This window comes from Martes martes (genome assembly GCF_963455335.1).
Source record: "Martes martes genome assembly, chromosome: 5".
Classification (NCBI taxonomy): Eukaryota; Metazoa; Chordata; class Mammalia; order Carnivora; family Mustelidae; genus Martes; species Martes martes.
In genome coordinates, this window is record NC_137892.1 from 124,374,466 (window position 1) to 124,392,190 (window position 17,725).

General features: G+C 55.7%; 1 protein-coding gene across 1 annotated transcript in view; it reads left to right on the forward strand.

Moving 5' to 3' along the window:
• Nucleotides 1-17,725, forward strand: part of CAMK2A (calcium/calmodulin dependent protein kinase II alpha) — a gene marked incomplete at its 5' end in the record, with an annotated part of 60,445 nt that overhangs the window by 37,580 nt on the left and 5,140 nt on the right. Inside the window, 5 exons of the mRNA XM_080804501.1 lie at nucleotides 716-756; nucleotides 5,374-5,406; nucleotides 6,381-6,429; nucleotides 12,670-12,745; nucleotides 15,306-15,400. Coding sequence (XP_080660627.1) covers nucleotides 716-756; nucleotides 5,374-5,406; nucleotides 6,381-6,429; nucleotides 12,670-12,745; nucleotides 15,306-15,400 — 294 coding nt within the window. The remainder of the gene's footprint in view (nucleotides 1-715; nucleotides 757-5,373; nucleotides 5,407-6,380; nucleotides 6,430-12,669; nucleotides 12,746-15,305; nucleotides 15,401-17,725) is intronic.

A 17,725-nucleotide genomic window follows, 5' to 3' on the forward strand; every position in this document is an offset into this window, starting at 1 on the left:
TTCATGCCAATTCCTGGCTGCAGCCCTCACCAGGGGCTCTGGCCGGGAGGCAAGGAGGGAGGGAAAGAGGAATGACAGAGGTGGGGCCTCCCTTAGCAGCCATTGCTTTTCTCAGGCACCATGGAGACCGCCAACCCCAGCATGGGGCTCCGGAGCTGGAGGGTAGGGAGGCCTCGGTAGGGGATGGGCACTCTGGCAGGGGTGGGCCCCAGAGTGGGGCATCTGCTTCTTCTCACCGGCAAAACAAGGCTCGCAGCTGTCCAGAGTGAGTAGGCAGGCTGACACATGACCTCGGCAGCAGCATGGGCCTAAAATTAGAGCGGGCCGGGGCGGGGAGGGAGCGGCCAGCCCTGGGCCAGGCAGCCAGGCCTCCGGGTTGGCCACCACCAGCACGGGTGGTGACCGGGATCCAGAGGGAATCCCCAGGCTGAAACAGCAACCCCCAGGGCCTGGGACGCATCGGTCACCTCCTGCCACCCATGGGGCCAGAGGGGCATGCTCGAGATTGCTGAGGACGGGGGAGCCCAGGCCCACCTCGCGGGCCACCGGCAGTCCAAGCCCCAAGGAGGAAGGACGAGCAGAAGGAGGAGGTGTCCCTCAGATCGCTGAGCCGGCTCCGTGCAGTCCGCCGGCCCGCAGATGCTGCTGTTCCTCACCCTGTGGGCCTTGGTGCCCTGCCTGGTGTTGGTAACCCTCTACTTTTTCTCCTCCGTAGGAGGGAAGAGTGGAGGAAACAAGAAGAATGATGGTGTGAAGGTAAGCCCCCGGGAGCACGGCAGGGCCTGCCTCTGGCAGCCTTTCCGCCGACAGGGCCTAGTTTTCAGGGCCGGGGCGAGACCTAGGCCTTGCTGATGGTGTTCTGAGCAGGTGTGGTCACTCGTGCAATCGGGCTGGTCCCAGGATGGGTGGGGGTGGGGGGCAGGGGGAGGCCCGAAAATCGATGGGAGAGGCAGGTGGCCTGGGGTTGGGGCGGGCACAAGGAAAGGGGCAGGTCTGAAGGAGATTTCTGTGGTTCTCTGGGATGGGAGGACTGGAAAGTGAGAGGGTACAAAGAAGAGACAGAGCTATCATGAGGGGTGACCTCCTCCTTCCCAAGTGTGGGCTGGCTGGAATGGGCCCCTGACCCAGCGTGCACCCCAGTCCAACCTACAAAGCCCATGGAGGATGGATAGCCACCCCTCTTGGCTTTGGAATCCAGAGGCACCCACCCCTGTCAAGGCCTGCCAGTTGGGTGCCGAGAATCCCCTCCTCCCCTGACCCACCCCTGTCCCCACCCCTGATGCCCGAGCTACTTCCTTCCACACCCTGCTGACCCCTCCTTCCCTCCTCTCTCTTCTCCCTCTGCTCTCTGGGGCCTGGCCCCCATCTCTGCAGCTCCCTTCTCCCCTGCCACTGGCTTGCCTTGTGGGTTCTCCTCTCTTGAGACCCTGCCTTTTTCTGGGCTCAGAGCCCTGCCTGGCCAGGACCCCAGGGCTGGGCTGTGCCCAGGATGCTGGAAGGTGTGGGATGCTGTCCAAACACAGCCACCCAGGTGGGCTGGTGGCTTCATGGCTTCATTGTAGAAGTATTTGTGGTCTCAGGCCACTGGCTTTGGTTTGGGGGTGGCATGGGAGGGGATCTGGGCTGGCTGGCTGGCTGAGGCCAGGATTTGGGTCTTCCTGCTGCTTTGAGCCCTCTGGGGGCTTGAGTTTCCTTATAGGTACAATGGGTGGAGTGGAGGAGTGTGAACTCCATGATTTCTAAGACTTAAGCTTTAAAAACAGAAAAGAGAAAAGAAAGGAAAGGAAAGAAAAGAAAAAAGCAACTAAACCCCACCTAATCACTTCTCCTTCTCCTCTTGGGCACTTAAGGAATACAGAATTACTTGGTTATTAGCCAGTGTCAGTGGATTTCAAACTGAACTTCTCGGAGCTGGAAGGTTTGGGGGAGGCATCCTTAGCGGTGGATGGGGTAGAGCGGGATAGTAAGGGGGTGGCTGAGCAGAGAAGATACTGGGCTTCTCGCGCCCACTAGAGCCAGAAGAACGCCGTGTCACGGACCTCGCGGTGGTGGAAGAAGCCAGGGTGAACTTCGCAGCTGGAAACCTCGGCTGGTTATCTGACTCCCTCGAGCCTGTGTTTCCTCCTCCGGGCAATGGGGTAAAAGGGTTTCCCACCTCCCAGGACTGCTTGTGAGGATGAAGGAAAATTATGGGTGTTGAAGACTTAGCAGGGGCCCTGGCATGGGGTACGTGCTTTGTGTTTTCTAGATTGGACTTTGAAGTAAGATTTCTCTTGAAAACAAAGTTTGATCAAGGAAGTATTCGGAAACACCGATCTAAAGCCAAACCAACGTATAAAGTTAACACCCGCTTATCCCAAATGCTATGACGGAATCCAGACTTGAGTTCTGGCTTACTTGCAGTTTCGGGTTACCCATGAATCAAACTCTCCCCCCCCAATTGGAAAGGGTAATGGGGGGATGTGCAATTTGGGGGGCCCTGTTTGGGGCAGCGGGGGCCCTCTCGGCCATAGCGTGTAGACACTGGGGGTGCTCAGTTCCCTGGGGAAAGTCATATGTGGGGAATATAGGGCAGAGGCCACAGGGGCCTGTGAGCTGTGGCCCGGGTCAGCGGAGGAGGCGGGGGCAGATGGAAGGCTACCCTGTCTGCTTGGCTTTTAGGTTGGCCCTGGCAAAGGGCTGACACAGAGCCACGGGTGTGAGGTCAGGGCCTCCCTCAGGCCAGGTCTTGGGACGAAACTCTCTTCCGACTCCTCTCCAGGCCAGGCCAGGAGACAGAGGCTGTCTGAGGAAGGACATCGCAGAGCGTGGTGGAACTCCTTCTAGTCACTATAGGGCTTACCAGGGACCTCTGCTGAAGGAAAAGCCACTCCTTCCTGTAGTGGCAGGAGGACCCTGAGTGACTTCTCACGATGGCTTGGGTGTGGATGAGAAGACACCCCAAAGGCTCTTCCTGGCCAGACTGTCTCTTTGTAGTTCAGCTTCCTGCCCTTTTTTGGGGGCTGGAGGAGAGGAGGCCAGCTGGAAGACGAGAGTAACCAGGGACCCGGCTGGGGTTTGGGGAGCCTGGCCTACAATATGTTGCTCTGGGGGTCCAGTCATGTGCTCCACTGTGAGTCAAGAAGCTGTGGGTTGGTCGGGCCCCATCGTCCCCTCCTTTGGAGACCTGCGTCACCAGTTCTGCTGTCTGTGCAAGGGGGAAGGGCCGGTGTTTGCTGGGCCATCGAGAGGCTCGCACAAGAGTGGGCCTTGGGGAGTCACACCGTGAGCTTCTTTAACCAACACATGCTAGGCCCCAGTGGGGAAGTATGCATTCTTCTTACAACGTGGTCCCTGGAGAAACCACTGAGGTCACCAGGGGCTTAGCTGGAGGTGCAGTGGTTGCTGGAGGGAAGACGGGCTGGTCGGAACACAGAGGATACTGGGCTTTTTTGAGGCTAATTTTGACCCTACTTTATTTCTACCATCTTTGCAAACCCTAGAACCATGCTTCTACATGTGGTTCTGAGAGATGTGACTCTACTTGCGGTGAAAGACCCCGGTCGGTATGGGTTATTATTAGCACCATCGTCACTGGTGATCCAGGGAAATTGAATCTTTCTGTTCCCGAGGAGCGCTGACCCCCACCCCTGCCACCTCTAAGCCTCTACTTCTATGAGGAGCGGCCGACTGCTCCCACCCCTCAGTCCCACTCACTGCCCCTGTTGGTGTCCCATCCGTACCATCGTGACTCCTCTCCCCCATGTCCCATCCTGTCACTGTATGTCCGACTCTGATGCAGTCTCTGCTCTGTGTTCCCTCCTCGTGTCCCGCCTGGAATCCTGGCCCCCGTGTTCCTCAGGTTTCTGCTGACGGCGAGCTGGGAGGGCCTGTCCCCCCCCATGTACACTGTGCCTGGCCAGGCTCCTGCCAGGAGTGAGGCCGACCCTGGGGACTGGCTGCAGGCTGCTGGCTGCGGGAGTCTCACTGTCCACCCAGCTGGGGCAGAGGCAGAGGCCGTGAGCCCTTACACGGGCCGATGCCCGATGAGCCGCTTCTGCCACGTCTGTGGGGTCCATGGAAGGAGAACTCAGGATCTTGGGCTCCAGGCGCTCAGACACTCCTGGATCTTGGAGTCAGAAAGCCCAGAATTAGACCTAAGGATCCTCAGAGAATAGCCAGTGCCTCCCCCAGGGCAAAGGCCCACCCTGAGGACATCTCAAGTCCTTCCCTACACACACACACACACACACACACACACACACACACACACTACAGCAAGGATAACAGCCTCCAGGCCTCTCAGAAGGAAGGGCGTCCGTGAAGGACCAGCCGAGGCAGAGCAGTCAGGCCGCAGTGTCTGGAGACATGCACAGAGGGGAAAGCCTGCACTCGGGGGTTCCCACCTCCGCTCTGCTCCCAGCTAGTTGAGAGACCTCGGGCAGGTCACTGCCCGTCTCTGGGCCCCAGCTTCCCATCTGTGCAATGCTAGTGTCAGTGTTAGACCCTTCCGCAAATGCAAGTCTTACGACTCCTAGCTTAGAGTGAGAGAACAAGAAGACAATGTGTCCTCTGTCTTTCTCCTCTCCCTTGGTTCCACGGCCAATAATATGAGTGAAGCTGCAAATCCTCCAAAAGCTGGACTAGGTGGGATGGCAGGGCTCAGCTGTGTGTCTGGCCGTGCCTCAGTTTCTCTGTCAGCATAAGGGAGATGAGCAGGCCTGTCGCTGGGAAGCTGGGACCAGAGGCAGGATTTCAAAGGCCATTTAGAGGACTGTCCATGCCCGGGGCTGCTTTGAAGTCACCTGGGGATACTGTTTAAAAAGCAGACGCCCCACCCCAGACCTAGTTATTGAACTCCTTGAGGGGGCCTGGTTGTGTTTCTTTTCTACAGGTTTCCCAAGGAACTCTGACACCCAACCAAAATAGGAGTGGGGTTCTTTCAGTAGAGACAAAAGGGGAGGCTAGGAGGAGGCATTGGGCCTCATCTCCAGACCCGAGCACCTTTGGTCCTACAAGAACTTTGGCTTCCAGAGGCCTCTGGCAACTGGCGTCCAAGACCCCATTAGAACTTGATGTAGAGGGAGCGCTGGTCCAAGGGAGGCTTGGCCCGGAGCTTGCTGGTCAGATGGTGAGCCCCAGGCAGCTGTGCATGAGGCCCCCAAGAGCTTCAGGCTGAGAGAGGACTGGCCCTGCTCGGGCAGCTCTTGCTCATGGCCCTGACTTCTTGCCCCACTGCCACGCTGGCAAGGAACCTTAGAGGATGACCCTGAGGCCCATCATCCTTCCAAGACCCCCCTGTCGTTCGTTTCTTTGCTCCCTGCCGTTTCTCTGCTCCCTGCCGTTTTCACGCTGTGTCTTTTCCTGTCCCATCTCTTCTCCTTGTTTTTCCAGAAAAGAAAGTCCAGTTCCAGCGTTCAGTTAATGGTGAGTGTCTGCCGTCTCCCAAACGCCGGTAAATGCTGGGCCTCGAACCCTCGCTCCTGCCTCCCTCCTGCAGGCTGCACTGGGAACCCGGGGCGGGGAGAGGCTGCTCAGGGCGTGCTTGGTACGTGTGCCTCGTGTGACAGTCTGTGTGTTGCGTGTGCGTGTTGTTTGCGTGTTTCTGTTGACACCTCCAACTCCATGGCCCAGACCAGCAGCCTGGCCGTAGACCTGAGGACCTCCTCAGGTATGAAGGTTGATTTGAACCCCATCCCACGTCCAGCCCTTGGCTTCTTGCTTCTCCCTGCCCTCTGCTCTGGAACTCATCTCAGGGCTTGGTTTGTGCCAGGTGCGGCGCGGGGGGGCTTGGTTTGGCCAAAGGAGTGGGCGCCCGAGAGGCCCTTCTTGAGCTTCTGGACGCTCCCCAGGGCCCGCCGGTGGCAGCGGAGCCACCAGCCCCTGCCTTCTGTCCAGGGGTCCCAGTGGTGGCATGGCGGCCCACATCCCTCTTCTTCTGATTCCGTGGCTGTCTCCCCCAGCTGTGCGGTTTTTCTCCCCTCGAAAAGCCCAGCCTCTCTCACATTGGGCCTCCCCTCCTCTCTCTCTTCCTCTCCTGCCGGTGTGTGTATCCCTTCCCCATTCTGTGGGAGCCTCTCTGCTCTCCCACACCCCGTCTTGGCTCCCTCAAGCAGACAGGGCCGGGGAGCCCTCCCAGCCCTTCCAGAAAGGCCAGGGATCTCCTTGCACCCATCCCTTCACCCACGCCCCCTGCCACCCGCCACCTGCTTAGCTGGGCCCTCCCCCTCCTTAGGCTCAAGAGTCTGGCAGGGTCTTCAGGGCAGCATCTGGATGGCAGAGCCGGTGAGGCCGACAGAAGCCGGGCCGCCGCATCAGGCAGCCGGGGGGCAGCCCCCAACAGGCCGTGCCTCTTCTGCTCGCCAGCGGGCCCTCACCGCCTCCCGTGTTCTCTTTGGCAGGAATCTTCCGAGAGTACCAACACCACCATCGAGGATGAAGACACCAAAGGTAGGGGGGGCCTCGCCTTCAACGTCTGGGCCCCCCGGGCCTCCCGGCAGGCCCCCTTCCCTGACAGCCCCGGCCTCCAAGGGCCCCAGGGCCGAGCTTGTGTCCTGCTCCTCCACAGAGACCTTGGCTGTCGCCCCCTGCAGACTGGGCAGTGCCACCGCAGGACACTGCTTCCCGCGTGAGGTACTCGGGCTAGGGGCGGCGCATAGGCGGACTTTGCTTACCGTAGGGATGGTGTGCTTAAGTTTAGCATGTTTTAGGGGGCAAAACATTAACCTATCCAGGTCACAAGGGTATCATGGCGGCAGACATTTTCTTTTTGAATTTTTTTTAAATGAGTTGATTTTAGGGGGTGCCCATCTGGCTCCACTGGTGGAGGGTGCCACTCTTGATCCCGGGGTCGTGAGTTCAAGCCCCACGTTGGGCGCAGAGCTTACTTTAAAAACAAACAAACAAATAAATAATAAACATGAGTTAATTCTAAGAACATGAAGTGAAAACAGGAAGGGAAGGGAAAGCAAAAATTCGGAAAATTCAGTTGAACTGGAGTGTCACCTAAGACCAACCTCCAGTGGCTGACAGTCCCCACAAGCCTTCAGATGGAGGAGGGAGCAAAACCCTGAAGTACTGTGACCGGCTTAGTAAGAGGGGAGCTAATAAGGACGCCCCCCAGGACCCGTGGACACCCTTCACAGGGCACTTGCTATGGGCTTGACCCGGTCCAAGTGCTTTATATCTACCTGAGCTGTGAGGTAGGTACTGTGATCGAGCCCATTCTACAGCCTGGGAAACAGAGGTTGAGTAAATTGGCCCAGGGTCCCCTAGCTCCTAAGGCTGGAATTAGGATTTGAACCCGGGCAGCGTGGCTCCAGGACTCCACGCCTGGTAGCCATGGCTCACAGGTTGGGTGCGTGGCAAACATGCTTGGAGTTGGAGGAGGAAGGCTGAGGGTCGCCTTCTGCTAGGGGACCCCAAATTGTTGGACGAGTTAGCGATGTCCTGCTGTCCTGTCCACACCAGCCATCCTCGTCCCATGGGACAGGGAGACTAGCCGGGGTGGGGGTTCTCACACTCAGCACATGTTGGACACCCCTGGGGAATCTTTGCAACTTAGAAGAACACCACTGACCTGGAGAGATTGCAGCCATACCAGTGTAGATATTTTTCCATTTGGATTATCGGCCCCTAGAAGAGCACAATGAAGGGGCATTTTGTTACGTAACAAATATTTCTGCACAATTGTACAGTCCACCTCTTAAGACAGTTTGGCACGCTGAACACCATGACTCCCTCCACACACTGCCCGGGGGCCTCGGAAAGTCGGCTCCACACTGTGTGTGTCCCTGTGCAGTCATTCCCCGCCGGGCCGTGGGGCCAGTCACTCCATCACCACAGCCCAGCACTAGAACACATCAGTCTTCCACGATGGAACTAGGGACGACCTTTTAAAAACCAACAATCTTATAGGAAAACTCCCCACTGGGGCCAAGTGTGCATGCTAAGTCCCTCAGCTGTGGTTTTCCAACCATGTCCCTGGCCCTGCCCCTGTGGACTCTGTGGTGAGCCAAGACATGGCATTTCCAAGACTGTCCCCACATTTAAGGCTCACCGTTCTAATGATAAAAGGCACTAGGATTTTGAAAAGACCTGTTAAGGCCTCGTGATGCTGGTCTCAGAGCAAACAGGGGTCGTAGAGGTGAACTGGCTCTATGCTTCTTCGTGGCAGTCCATTTGCTGGGTGACTTTGGACAACTTACTCAACCTCTCTGAGCCTCAGTTTTCCTTCGGTAAAGAGGGGATGATAATGGTAACAATCTCAGAGGACTGCTGTGCGGATGAAATGAGAGGCTGCGTATATAGTGGTTTCACAGTGTTTGGCACTGGTCATAGTTTAATAAATTTCAATTTCTTTTTTTCAAACTGGAACTTATGGCTGAATGACAGGAAGCCACATGGAATTTTCTTGGAGCATCAGTTTTACTCAAAGATTATTTTAAGACAGATATTTATATGTTAGAAATATTTGGAAAGGAATGTGAAATTTGTATGTGTTATAAATGTGAACGTGACCCATCAAAGACATTCTCCCCCTGGGGTAATGGCTCTGGGTGGCATCCTGAGGCCTCACACTTGCTGTCATTAGACTCCGCTCTAGAGAGATCAGGATGGGAAAATTTGTGGAGTCTTAGAGTCTTAGTCTGTACCCCTGTTACAGAGGAGCATCTCAGGCCCAGAGAGATAGGGCAAGTCCAGGTTATCGATGGCAGAACTGGGGCCCTGTTCCCTTCCTCAGTTTCCCCCATGTAAAAGGCCATGTCAGATAGCAGCGACACTGGCTCAGCCAAGAGCTTCTCCCTGTGTTTGGCAGGAAAGAGGAGCCCCGTGCCTCCCCCAGCTTCTTCAGGCCTCAGAGAAAGTTTCAGAAAAAAACATTTTCTGGTGTTAATTTGTTAAGTCTTCTCCCTAAGTAGCTCCCTAAGCAGCTGGTGGGGTAGATTCTGACCTAACATTAAAGTTAATTAGAAATGTCATCCTCCAGGGAACAATTTCCCCTGAGCAAAGAAAGAGACATTAATATTTCAGAGCACCTCAGGCTTAATGCACAGGCCTCTGGCCCTCTGAGCTGTGCGGACGGGGCTCTGCCAGGCTTCCTTCCCACTTCCCTAACTCATCCTGGCCAGTGCCATGAAAAATTAATTTCTTCCCCAACCCAAAGAGCTGCCTCAGAATCTAGACAGAGACCTTCTGGGGAATACGGGCCAGGAATGCTGATTCCATTTTAGCCTCAGTGTGCTGTGAGACCTTCAGAGAGTGTCTTAGCCTCTCTGGGGCCTCAGCTTTCCCATCTGTATAGGAGCACTCCTAGATTGCATGGGTGAACACCTAGCAGATGAGAAATGCCAGAGGTTGAATGAATCTCTCACATAGAAACAGGACTGCTGAGGACAGGGAAGGGAACCAAAACCGGAGTGAATTTCTCCAGCTCTCGGGAGCACCAGACTCCCAGATCTTCTGTCCCAGAGATGAAGCTACTAGGGAGATTTCTGCCCACTAGACTTCCACTGTTGTTAAACTTGATGTTCTGAGTGGCTAGAAGCACAGCCAAGTTAGGCATTGTCTCTGAATGCGTTAATAGAGGTATAGTGTCCAGATTTGAGGAGTGGATAGAGTGCTACCCCAGACCTGATATTCTGCAATATTTAAGCCACATTGAGGATTGTGTGCTGACACTCAGAGAGGCATTTAAACAGCTCAAGGACCCTCAAAGAGTGGATAGCCAGCTTAAATCAGATCCCGCAAACCCTATCCTGGAGGCTTTCAGCCTTAGAAAGAGAAGACTAGTAGAAGGGAGAGGGCATAGGGTCTGGGGAAGCGGATGCATACTCTGGGGCCCCAGAAGGCAGAAAGGGGAAGAGAACCCTAACAAGGGGCTTTCGGAGGGGAGAGTCTAACTTAAAAGAAGAAGGTGAGTGCAGAGGGAGAGAAGCCCAACAGTGTGTCAGGTTCCCTGGCAGGCTACAACCCCCAAAGTCCCAACCAAAAACGGAACCATCATGTCTCAGGCTGCTGGGAAGCATCCTTGCCCTGGCTAGAGACCAGAGGCTGTCCTCAGGGAGAACTTCCAATTCGGAGATTTCCAGATGATAATAATCATCGCTCTTATTCACAGACTGCCAGGCACGGCTCTAAATGCTTTATATTGTGCATCATTATTGACATAAATGAGTTGATAGAAAGGGCTTGGAACAGTAGCTGGTTCTTAATGAGAAGCATACATGTGTTTGTTATTTCTACTGATGCATCCTTGACTCGGTTCTCAGAACCACCTTGTGAGGTAAGTACTATTAGAAGCTCCATTACACATACGGGAAAACTGAGGCACGGGGAAGTATAAGCAGCAGAGTCGGGCTCCAAACCCAGAGAGTCCGGCTCCAGAATCCAGGCCCCTGACCACTCTCCCAGCGTCTCCGGGATGGCAGTGAGAAGGAGCTCACAGGAGTTGGGAATGAATGAAGCATAGGCTCGTGGGATGTCAGGCTGGAAGGAGTCTTAAAGTCTGTGCAGAGAAAGCCAGGAGGTGGCCCAGGTCCCACGGCCTGCCAGGAGTGTGTGGACCGCTCTGGATCACCACCCTGCTTCTGCATGGGAGTGGAACGCTGTGTCACCTGGCAGGGATGGGTGTCTTCCTGCCCTCGGTCTCCATGAAGGAAGGCAGAGTTGGGCAGCAGGCCAGGCTCTTGGGCTCCAAGGGATAGAGACCACCTGGCCATTTGGTAGGTTCCAGCACACAGGGCAAAGACAGCAGCCCTGGGCCTGGTTCAGTTCACCCACTGATTGGCTCGCCCCTGCCTCCTCTGCCCCCACCCCAGGCGAGGCCCCCCCGGTGTGAGCCGGTAGAGCTCACGGTCCAACACAGGCTCATTCCCAGCACTGGTAAATCTGAGCAGAGCCAGGAGATCAAGAATTAGCCCCTCACTGTGCTACTGACATTGAAGATGGTGACTGTTACGTCTACAGGACACACACCATGTGCCAACAGGCATGCTGGGCACAGAGCCCCTGCCTTGAGGAGAGTGTGATGGGCTTTGGAGCTGCAGACTCTGGTGGGAGCGGTCAGCCCGCTACAGCAGACAGTCACCCTCTCTCACTCGTGGTTTGCTCATCTCTGATGTGGCAGTGATGGCCCCATGAAGTCATGCCGTGAGGCTTCCAGATGCTTCAAGCTGAGCACACGGCACAAAGGCTGGTGTGCTTGTTCGTGCGGTGGGGAACGCCTGTGGGGCCAGGTCTGTTCCAGGCTCGGGCGTCCAGTGTGACAAAGGCAGCCACAGTCCAGCTTCCACGGAGCACGTATCTAAGTTGGGAGATAGACAAGCTTACGGGCCTAACCCGTCAGGGAGCATGGGGTGGGGGGCGTGGAGGTCCTGGGTAAAAGGCCCTGGGCTGGGAACCAGGCCCTACACCAAGGTGTTCTATGTCCTTGGGCAAGTCAACCCCTTCCTGGGCCTCTATTTCCCCCATCATCTGAAAAAAAAAAATGGCCATCCATTTCCATCATCATCTGGAGGCTGAGGCTCTGGTCCCCTAGGTTTCTTTCAGCTCAGATGTTGTAGGATTCTGTGTCCTCTGGGCCCGAGGTGAGCTCCCCGGCATCAGGGGTGGGGTGTCACAGGTGGTGATGAGGAAAGGGGCAGGGACAGGGCCTCAGCCAGGCGTGTTCCCCTCCCTCCGCCCCAGACTGAGACATGGCCACGTGTCTCACCAGAGGCTGCTCCGTAGGCCAGCCAGCTGTGACTGGGTTGGAAGTGAAGCGTGGGCCCGTGTGAGGACAGCCTGCCCCAGGGAACCAGGCCAGGCTTCTGGTGGGACAGTCCTGCTGGGAGCCAGGACACTGGGCTCCAAATTCCTCCGTCAGCGAGGCTCAGTCTCCACGTGTGTCAGATCGGGGGTGCTGGCCTTGCTGACCTCCTGGGGTGTCTGGGAGAAGTGGGTGAAGTCTGTCTGGTTCTCCAGTCTGGGTTCGGCACTGAAGGGATGAGAGGTGGTGCTGTTTCCATTTCACAGCTGGGAAAACTGGGGCTCAGAACAGAGCCCTTGTCATGAGAAAGCTGATGGCCTAAGCCTCTACCAGAAAGAGCCGTTCGTTGCGTTCTGGGGGTGGACAGTGGAGGCCGGGTCTCAGGGATTCATGATGCCTAGAAAGTTCTGAATCCCTCAGTGCCTGATTCCTACAGGCCCCACATGGAGCAAAAAGCTCACCCAGACCTAAGGGAGCAGTAAGCCCTAAGACCTTCCTTAAGGCCCCCAGTTTGGGCCCAGGGGGAGCCCTGGCTCATGGCTGCTAGCAACAACCACCACTGTTGACCTGGTTTTGACTCAGGAGGCAAAGCAAGGGGACAGAGTAGTGTATTTTGGAGTCAGCCTGGCTTCCCATGAGGCCTAATGTCAGAATGTCCACCATGCATGATTCACTGAGGCCAAGGCTGCCAACTGGGACACTGACTCTGCCCTTTGCAGCTGAGGGAAATTTCCCACTCTTCTCCACTTTTCTGGGCCTCAGTTTCTGCTTCTGTGAAATGGAAGTACCATTCCCAGGGATAATGTGAGGCTAACCGAGACTGTCTGTACAAGGCCCTCAGGTCCCCACACAGGGTCTGGCATATGACAGGGACTCAGAAAACGGTAGCTGGTGCTTCGTTATATTACTATCATTTCTCTGTGTCTCCTCCTGCCTTGCAGTGCGGAAACAGGAGATTATTAAAGTGACAGAGCAGCTGATTGAAGCCATAAGCAATGGAGATTTTGAGTCCTACACGTGAGTCGGCTGGGTCCACTCTGCATGTCCTGCCTGGATCGTCGCTCAGGGGTGCTGATGGCTAACTTTGGGGGTTCTCGTCTCCAGTCCTCATTCACTCCCTCTGCATGTGCCATGAACCAGACTGAACTCGTATGTCTGTTTTGCATTTAGACTTTCTGCTTTAATGACGCTTTCTGTTCACAATATTCTGTATCTCGGTCCTCCCTCTTCTCCTCCTCCTCATATCCTCCTCCTCATCTCTTGTTCCCCAGAAGGAACTCCAACAAAACTCCTTTGCTTCCCCCACCACAGCATGGGCCTCCTCAGGAGATGAGCGGGGAAGGAGGGGAGGGAGGCGGGCCTCTCCTCAGACCTGCTGCATGGGCCTGTTCCTCAGCCTGGACCTCCTCAGGCCTCTGACCTCAGGTGGGCAGAAGCAGGCAGGAATCCACAGGGTGCGTCCTCCAGTGAGCAGGGGTGAGGAAACAAACCTCGAAACAGAACCTTAAATTCTCTGGGGAATAAGGCCAAGTGTCCAAAAATAACATAAAATGAAACAGATGGTGTGAGATGTCCCCTACCCATCTGGACCAGCCTTTCAAGGAGCGGCTGTGTGCGAAGGCTGGGCTGGAGCGCCCCCTAGTGTCCACCCAGAGCCTGCATGGTCTGGCCCAGAAGCCGGCCCACCCCAGGGAGAGCGTGAATTCTGGGCTGAGCCCTCAACCTCTCAGCTAGGGCTGACAAGACCCCACATATGATTTTTGGTGGATAAAAGCTGCCATCTAAGGTAGAATGACCCTGCCTTGGGTTCGGGTGAGGTGGGAATAATTTAACTGGGATCTAGGTCTTGGGCAGCTGGTTCCTGGTTTCCTCGGTGCCCAGGACCTTAAGTTTGTCTCCCAAAGGCTTGGCAGGCCAGGTGCATTTTAATTGTGGGAAGGTTTCAACAGCAGCAGGTGGCAAAGCGCCAGCAACCCACTGCTTCTGTTGGAGGAACAAGGACTCTGGAAGGTACAGGTGTGGGACAGAGGCTGCATGGATGCGTGTGTGCACGCACCTGTCCACATGTGAACGTTTGTGACTGTGTGCATAAGTGGTGTGGCTAGGCATGTGTGCACACGTGCACCCAGGTAAAGCCTAAAAGCACAGAAACACGGCGCTAAACGGGTCTTGCTGGCAGCCCTCCTCAAGAGAGCTAAATCAGACCCGGGAAGAGCCCAGGACTATCTCTGAAAGGATACAGCCAAGGAGGGAGAGAAAGAGAGGTGGTTTCTATGGACCCCAAACCCCTCCCTGCAGTGCCATTTCTGGGGACCCCCTACCTCTGTGATGTCATTCTCCCGGCATGTGCAGCCTATCCTAGGTTCTGACCCCGTGCCATCACCTCTGGAGCCTCTGGTGTCCTGAGTCTGGCCCTGAGTAACCCGCGCTCACTGAGCCTCAGTGTCCCTAGATGTGTAATGGAGTTGGAACAGAGGGTCTCTGAGTCACTTCAGAGTCAGGGACCCCTCCAGTGAGGGGCTCAGTCTCCCCGATACTTGGGGCTCGGACCCCCAGACTTGACGGCTTCTGGAACTGAAGGGTCCTGAGCATCTCATATGGTCTGAGCAGGGCCCCCAGCCCTCCACTAATCCATTTGGAGAATTTGGGGTGCTGAGCTGAGAAGCGAGTTGTTTGGGGTCACACGGACAGGGACAGTCAGGGAAGAGCAGGGACAGAATGGCCTACACTCCCCACAGTGCCCAGATCAGACAATGCCAGGCCCCATACCTGTCCTCCCGCTGTCTCCTGTTCCTCCCCAGCTTGGGATCTTTGCTCGTCCAGAGGTACTTCCTGTCCCCAGCTGCATTGTCACTGTAACGGGGGTCTGTGTTGTGCCACAGGTCCCAGAGGCCTGGGGGTGGGGGAGACAGTTTTTCCTTCCTCAACCTGACTGTCAGAGTTCCCCAGAAGGCTGAGACCTGGAAGGGAGCTCTGAGCCGAAAATACATGCCTTCCTCCCAGGCATGACTTCATGGAAGGCTACTTTCCTCACGTTACAAAAGAGAAAACTGAGGCTCACGCTGAGGGCAAAAGGGGCACCTTTAAGGAAGCAAAAGTCACCTCCTCCAGGGACATACCTGCTCTGTGAGCAGAGATCACTTTCACGTGAAGGAAAAAGTCCTCCCCCGCCCCCCAGGAAGGCAGATTGGCCCTGCTGCCCTGGGCAGGGAGATGTGATGTAGAGACAAGCCTGCAGGCCCAGTGACCCCCGGCCAGCGCCTGAGGGCTGCCCATGACGCTTCACGGCCCCTCGCAGCGCTCTCGCTTGGTGCTGGGGGTCTTATAACCAGTGAGTGGCAGGAGCTGGACCTGCACCCAGGCTTCCCAGTTCTAAGTGGCACCCCTAGTGGGCAGTGGGTGCCTCACGGTGCAGTTGGCAAGCCTGTTCCCACCCACTGACCGTACCGATCCTGTGAGCCGGCCACGATCACTTCAATGTCACAGGCCCACCCTCCTCCAGTCCAGGCATCTGGAATGAGAAGGTGGCCCCAGGAGGCCACCCCAAGCCCTCTTTTCTCTGACTTCCTCCCCCTAGGAAGATGTGTGACCCTGGGATGACGGCCTTCGAACCGGAGGCCCTGGGGAACCTGGTGGAGGGCCTGGACTTCCATCGATTCTATTTTGAAAACCGTGAGCAATCCCTTCTCTCTGGGGTGCCTGTTGTCTGCTCTCGTTCCATGTCCTGCCGGATGGCACAGCAGGGTGACGGGCAGGGCCCCCGGGGCAGCTCAGGAGCCCGCGAAGAGGAAGATCCCGTGTGGACAGGGGTTGGTACCATCTTGGTTCCCTCTCATAACCCGGGCCCGTCTGACTGCCAGCTGTCCCTCCTATGGCTGAGGATGGGGACCTGGGACAAGGGTGACAAGCCCTCCCAGCCCTCTCCTGCCCCTGCCCCGGCCCCTGCCCCAGCTCCTGCCCCTGGGAGGGTGTGGGGATGGCCTTTATTCTCAGTTTCCAGACGAGGGAGCTTTCCTGCCTGGGCATATACCCATGTCACAGCCATCTAGATGTCTGGGGTCACCCCAGCTCTCCCAACTGGTCACAAGCTGGCTGGTGGGCTGTTATGCCTGTGGGTGGGCAGTCTGGGGAAGAGGAGGGGACCCGAGCTCACACTGCTGTGCCCCTGCCTGTGTGTCTAGGTCTCTGTCCGCATGTCTGTCCTTCCTGGGCCTCTCCTCTGGAGGAGAGACCCTGGCAGCTTTGCAACTAGGGGCTGTCAGGAGGCTGAGGCTGGGCCTGACCTAGGGCGCTTTCTGCCTGTGTCCATGTCTCACCTTGGCCAGGGGTCAGACAGGGACGAACCAAAGCACGTGCAGGGTAGACTCCTCTAGCTCAGGACCTCCAGGAAGGCCCTGAGTGGCATATCAAGGTACCCCAAGGGGAAGGCATATACCCCTGAGGCTACGCAAGATGATTTCTGGAGTACGTGGGCACCGCTTGAAACAGCACTGGTTCGCACAGTGAGAAAGCTGGTACCTTGCTCAATTCTCTTTCAATACGTGCAGCTTCATCAGGGGGCAAGGCTCAGCTGGGCGCTAAATCAGACTGTACCTTACAGACCAGAGGGGCCAAGAGCCCCCTCCATAAGCTGAGAAGGAAGTTACCTTTTCCCTTGATTAATCAAACTCTGATGCTCCAAGGATAGCAGGGGAGGTTAAATTTTCATGTGAAGACAGGTGGCTGGACCCTAAATTTTCTCCATCACCCTGGAGTTCCCTGGCTCCTCTCTATATAGGTCTGTCTTCTGGAGGTGCTGGTTTCCCAGTGTCAACTCCCCAATTCCCACTGAGCAGAGCAGAAACCAGGCTGAGCTGTCTCTAAAGGCTCCGAGATGAGGAACACAAAGAGAAAGCTGAACTAGCTCTTGGCCCGGGTCCACACTGAGGGCCTCATCACAACACCGGCCCCCTGGACTCTAGGTTTGAATGCCAGCCGGCCCGTGAGTGCAAGACCCAGAGTGACTTCTTCACCCAGGCCAAGTCCCAGCATCCTGCCTGTTTTTCCCTGCTGGAGGACCTGGCCCTTTCTCCCATGCTGCCTATAAGGGTGGGCATTAGAAGGCCCGGTCCCTTCAGAGACACCACATTAGGAGATCCTTTTTTACAAACGTCCCCCAGAACTCCAGCCCCTGCCAACAACAGCGAGGCACCCTCAACAATGCTGAGCTCGTTTGTCTCTTCTGAGATTGTTCTAGATTGTCCTAATTCGGTCCCATCTGGAGACTGACTTCTTTTAGGTTCTATTGCATTTCTTTCGGGAAGTGGCCCAGCTTGGGACAAGTCAGATTGCTTTTCTGGACCTCAGTTTCCAGATGTGTTTAATGGAGGCATTGACCTAGATGGTCTTGGGTGCCTCCAGCCCTGGCTGCTGTCGAGGATGCTTATGGAGGCCTCCTTGCATTTTGTAGGAGGGCCACTGAGTGACCTCTGACCTCTGAGGTCACTCCCAAGCCTATAATGCAAAAGCTCTACCTTCACTGAGAGCCCAAAATGGTCACAGTCTGTTAGTCTACATATGTAAGTCTCAGTGATTTGGTGTTCCACAGCCAAAGCCTGGGCATAGTGTGATTATAATATTAGGGATGCTTTTGGTAGTTCAGAAAAAAAAAAGATATTTTACATTTCTCAGGAAACCCATGGCTCACAAACCTGGCTGGGCATCAGAATCAGAGGGTGGGGAAGAGGAAGGAGGCTTTCGAATAACATAGATTTTTGAACTGTCATCTTCAACAGAGGAGATGGGCAGTGTATTTTTTAAACTGGTCCTCTGTGGGATTTGGACCTGCCTTTGGGCTACACAAAGAGAAGGCATAAGGGTTCCTCTGAAGCCCGGGACCCTCATGACCCCAGTCCAGCCCTTCCCTGGGTCATTGTCTTTCTGTACTTTTGTTTTCTATCTTGCTGAAAACATGGAGAGTTCCTAGAACTAAAATAATTAATAATAATAATGAATAAT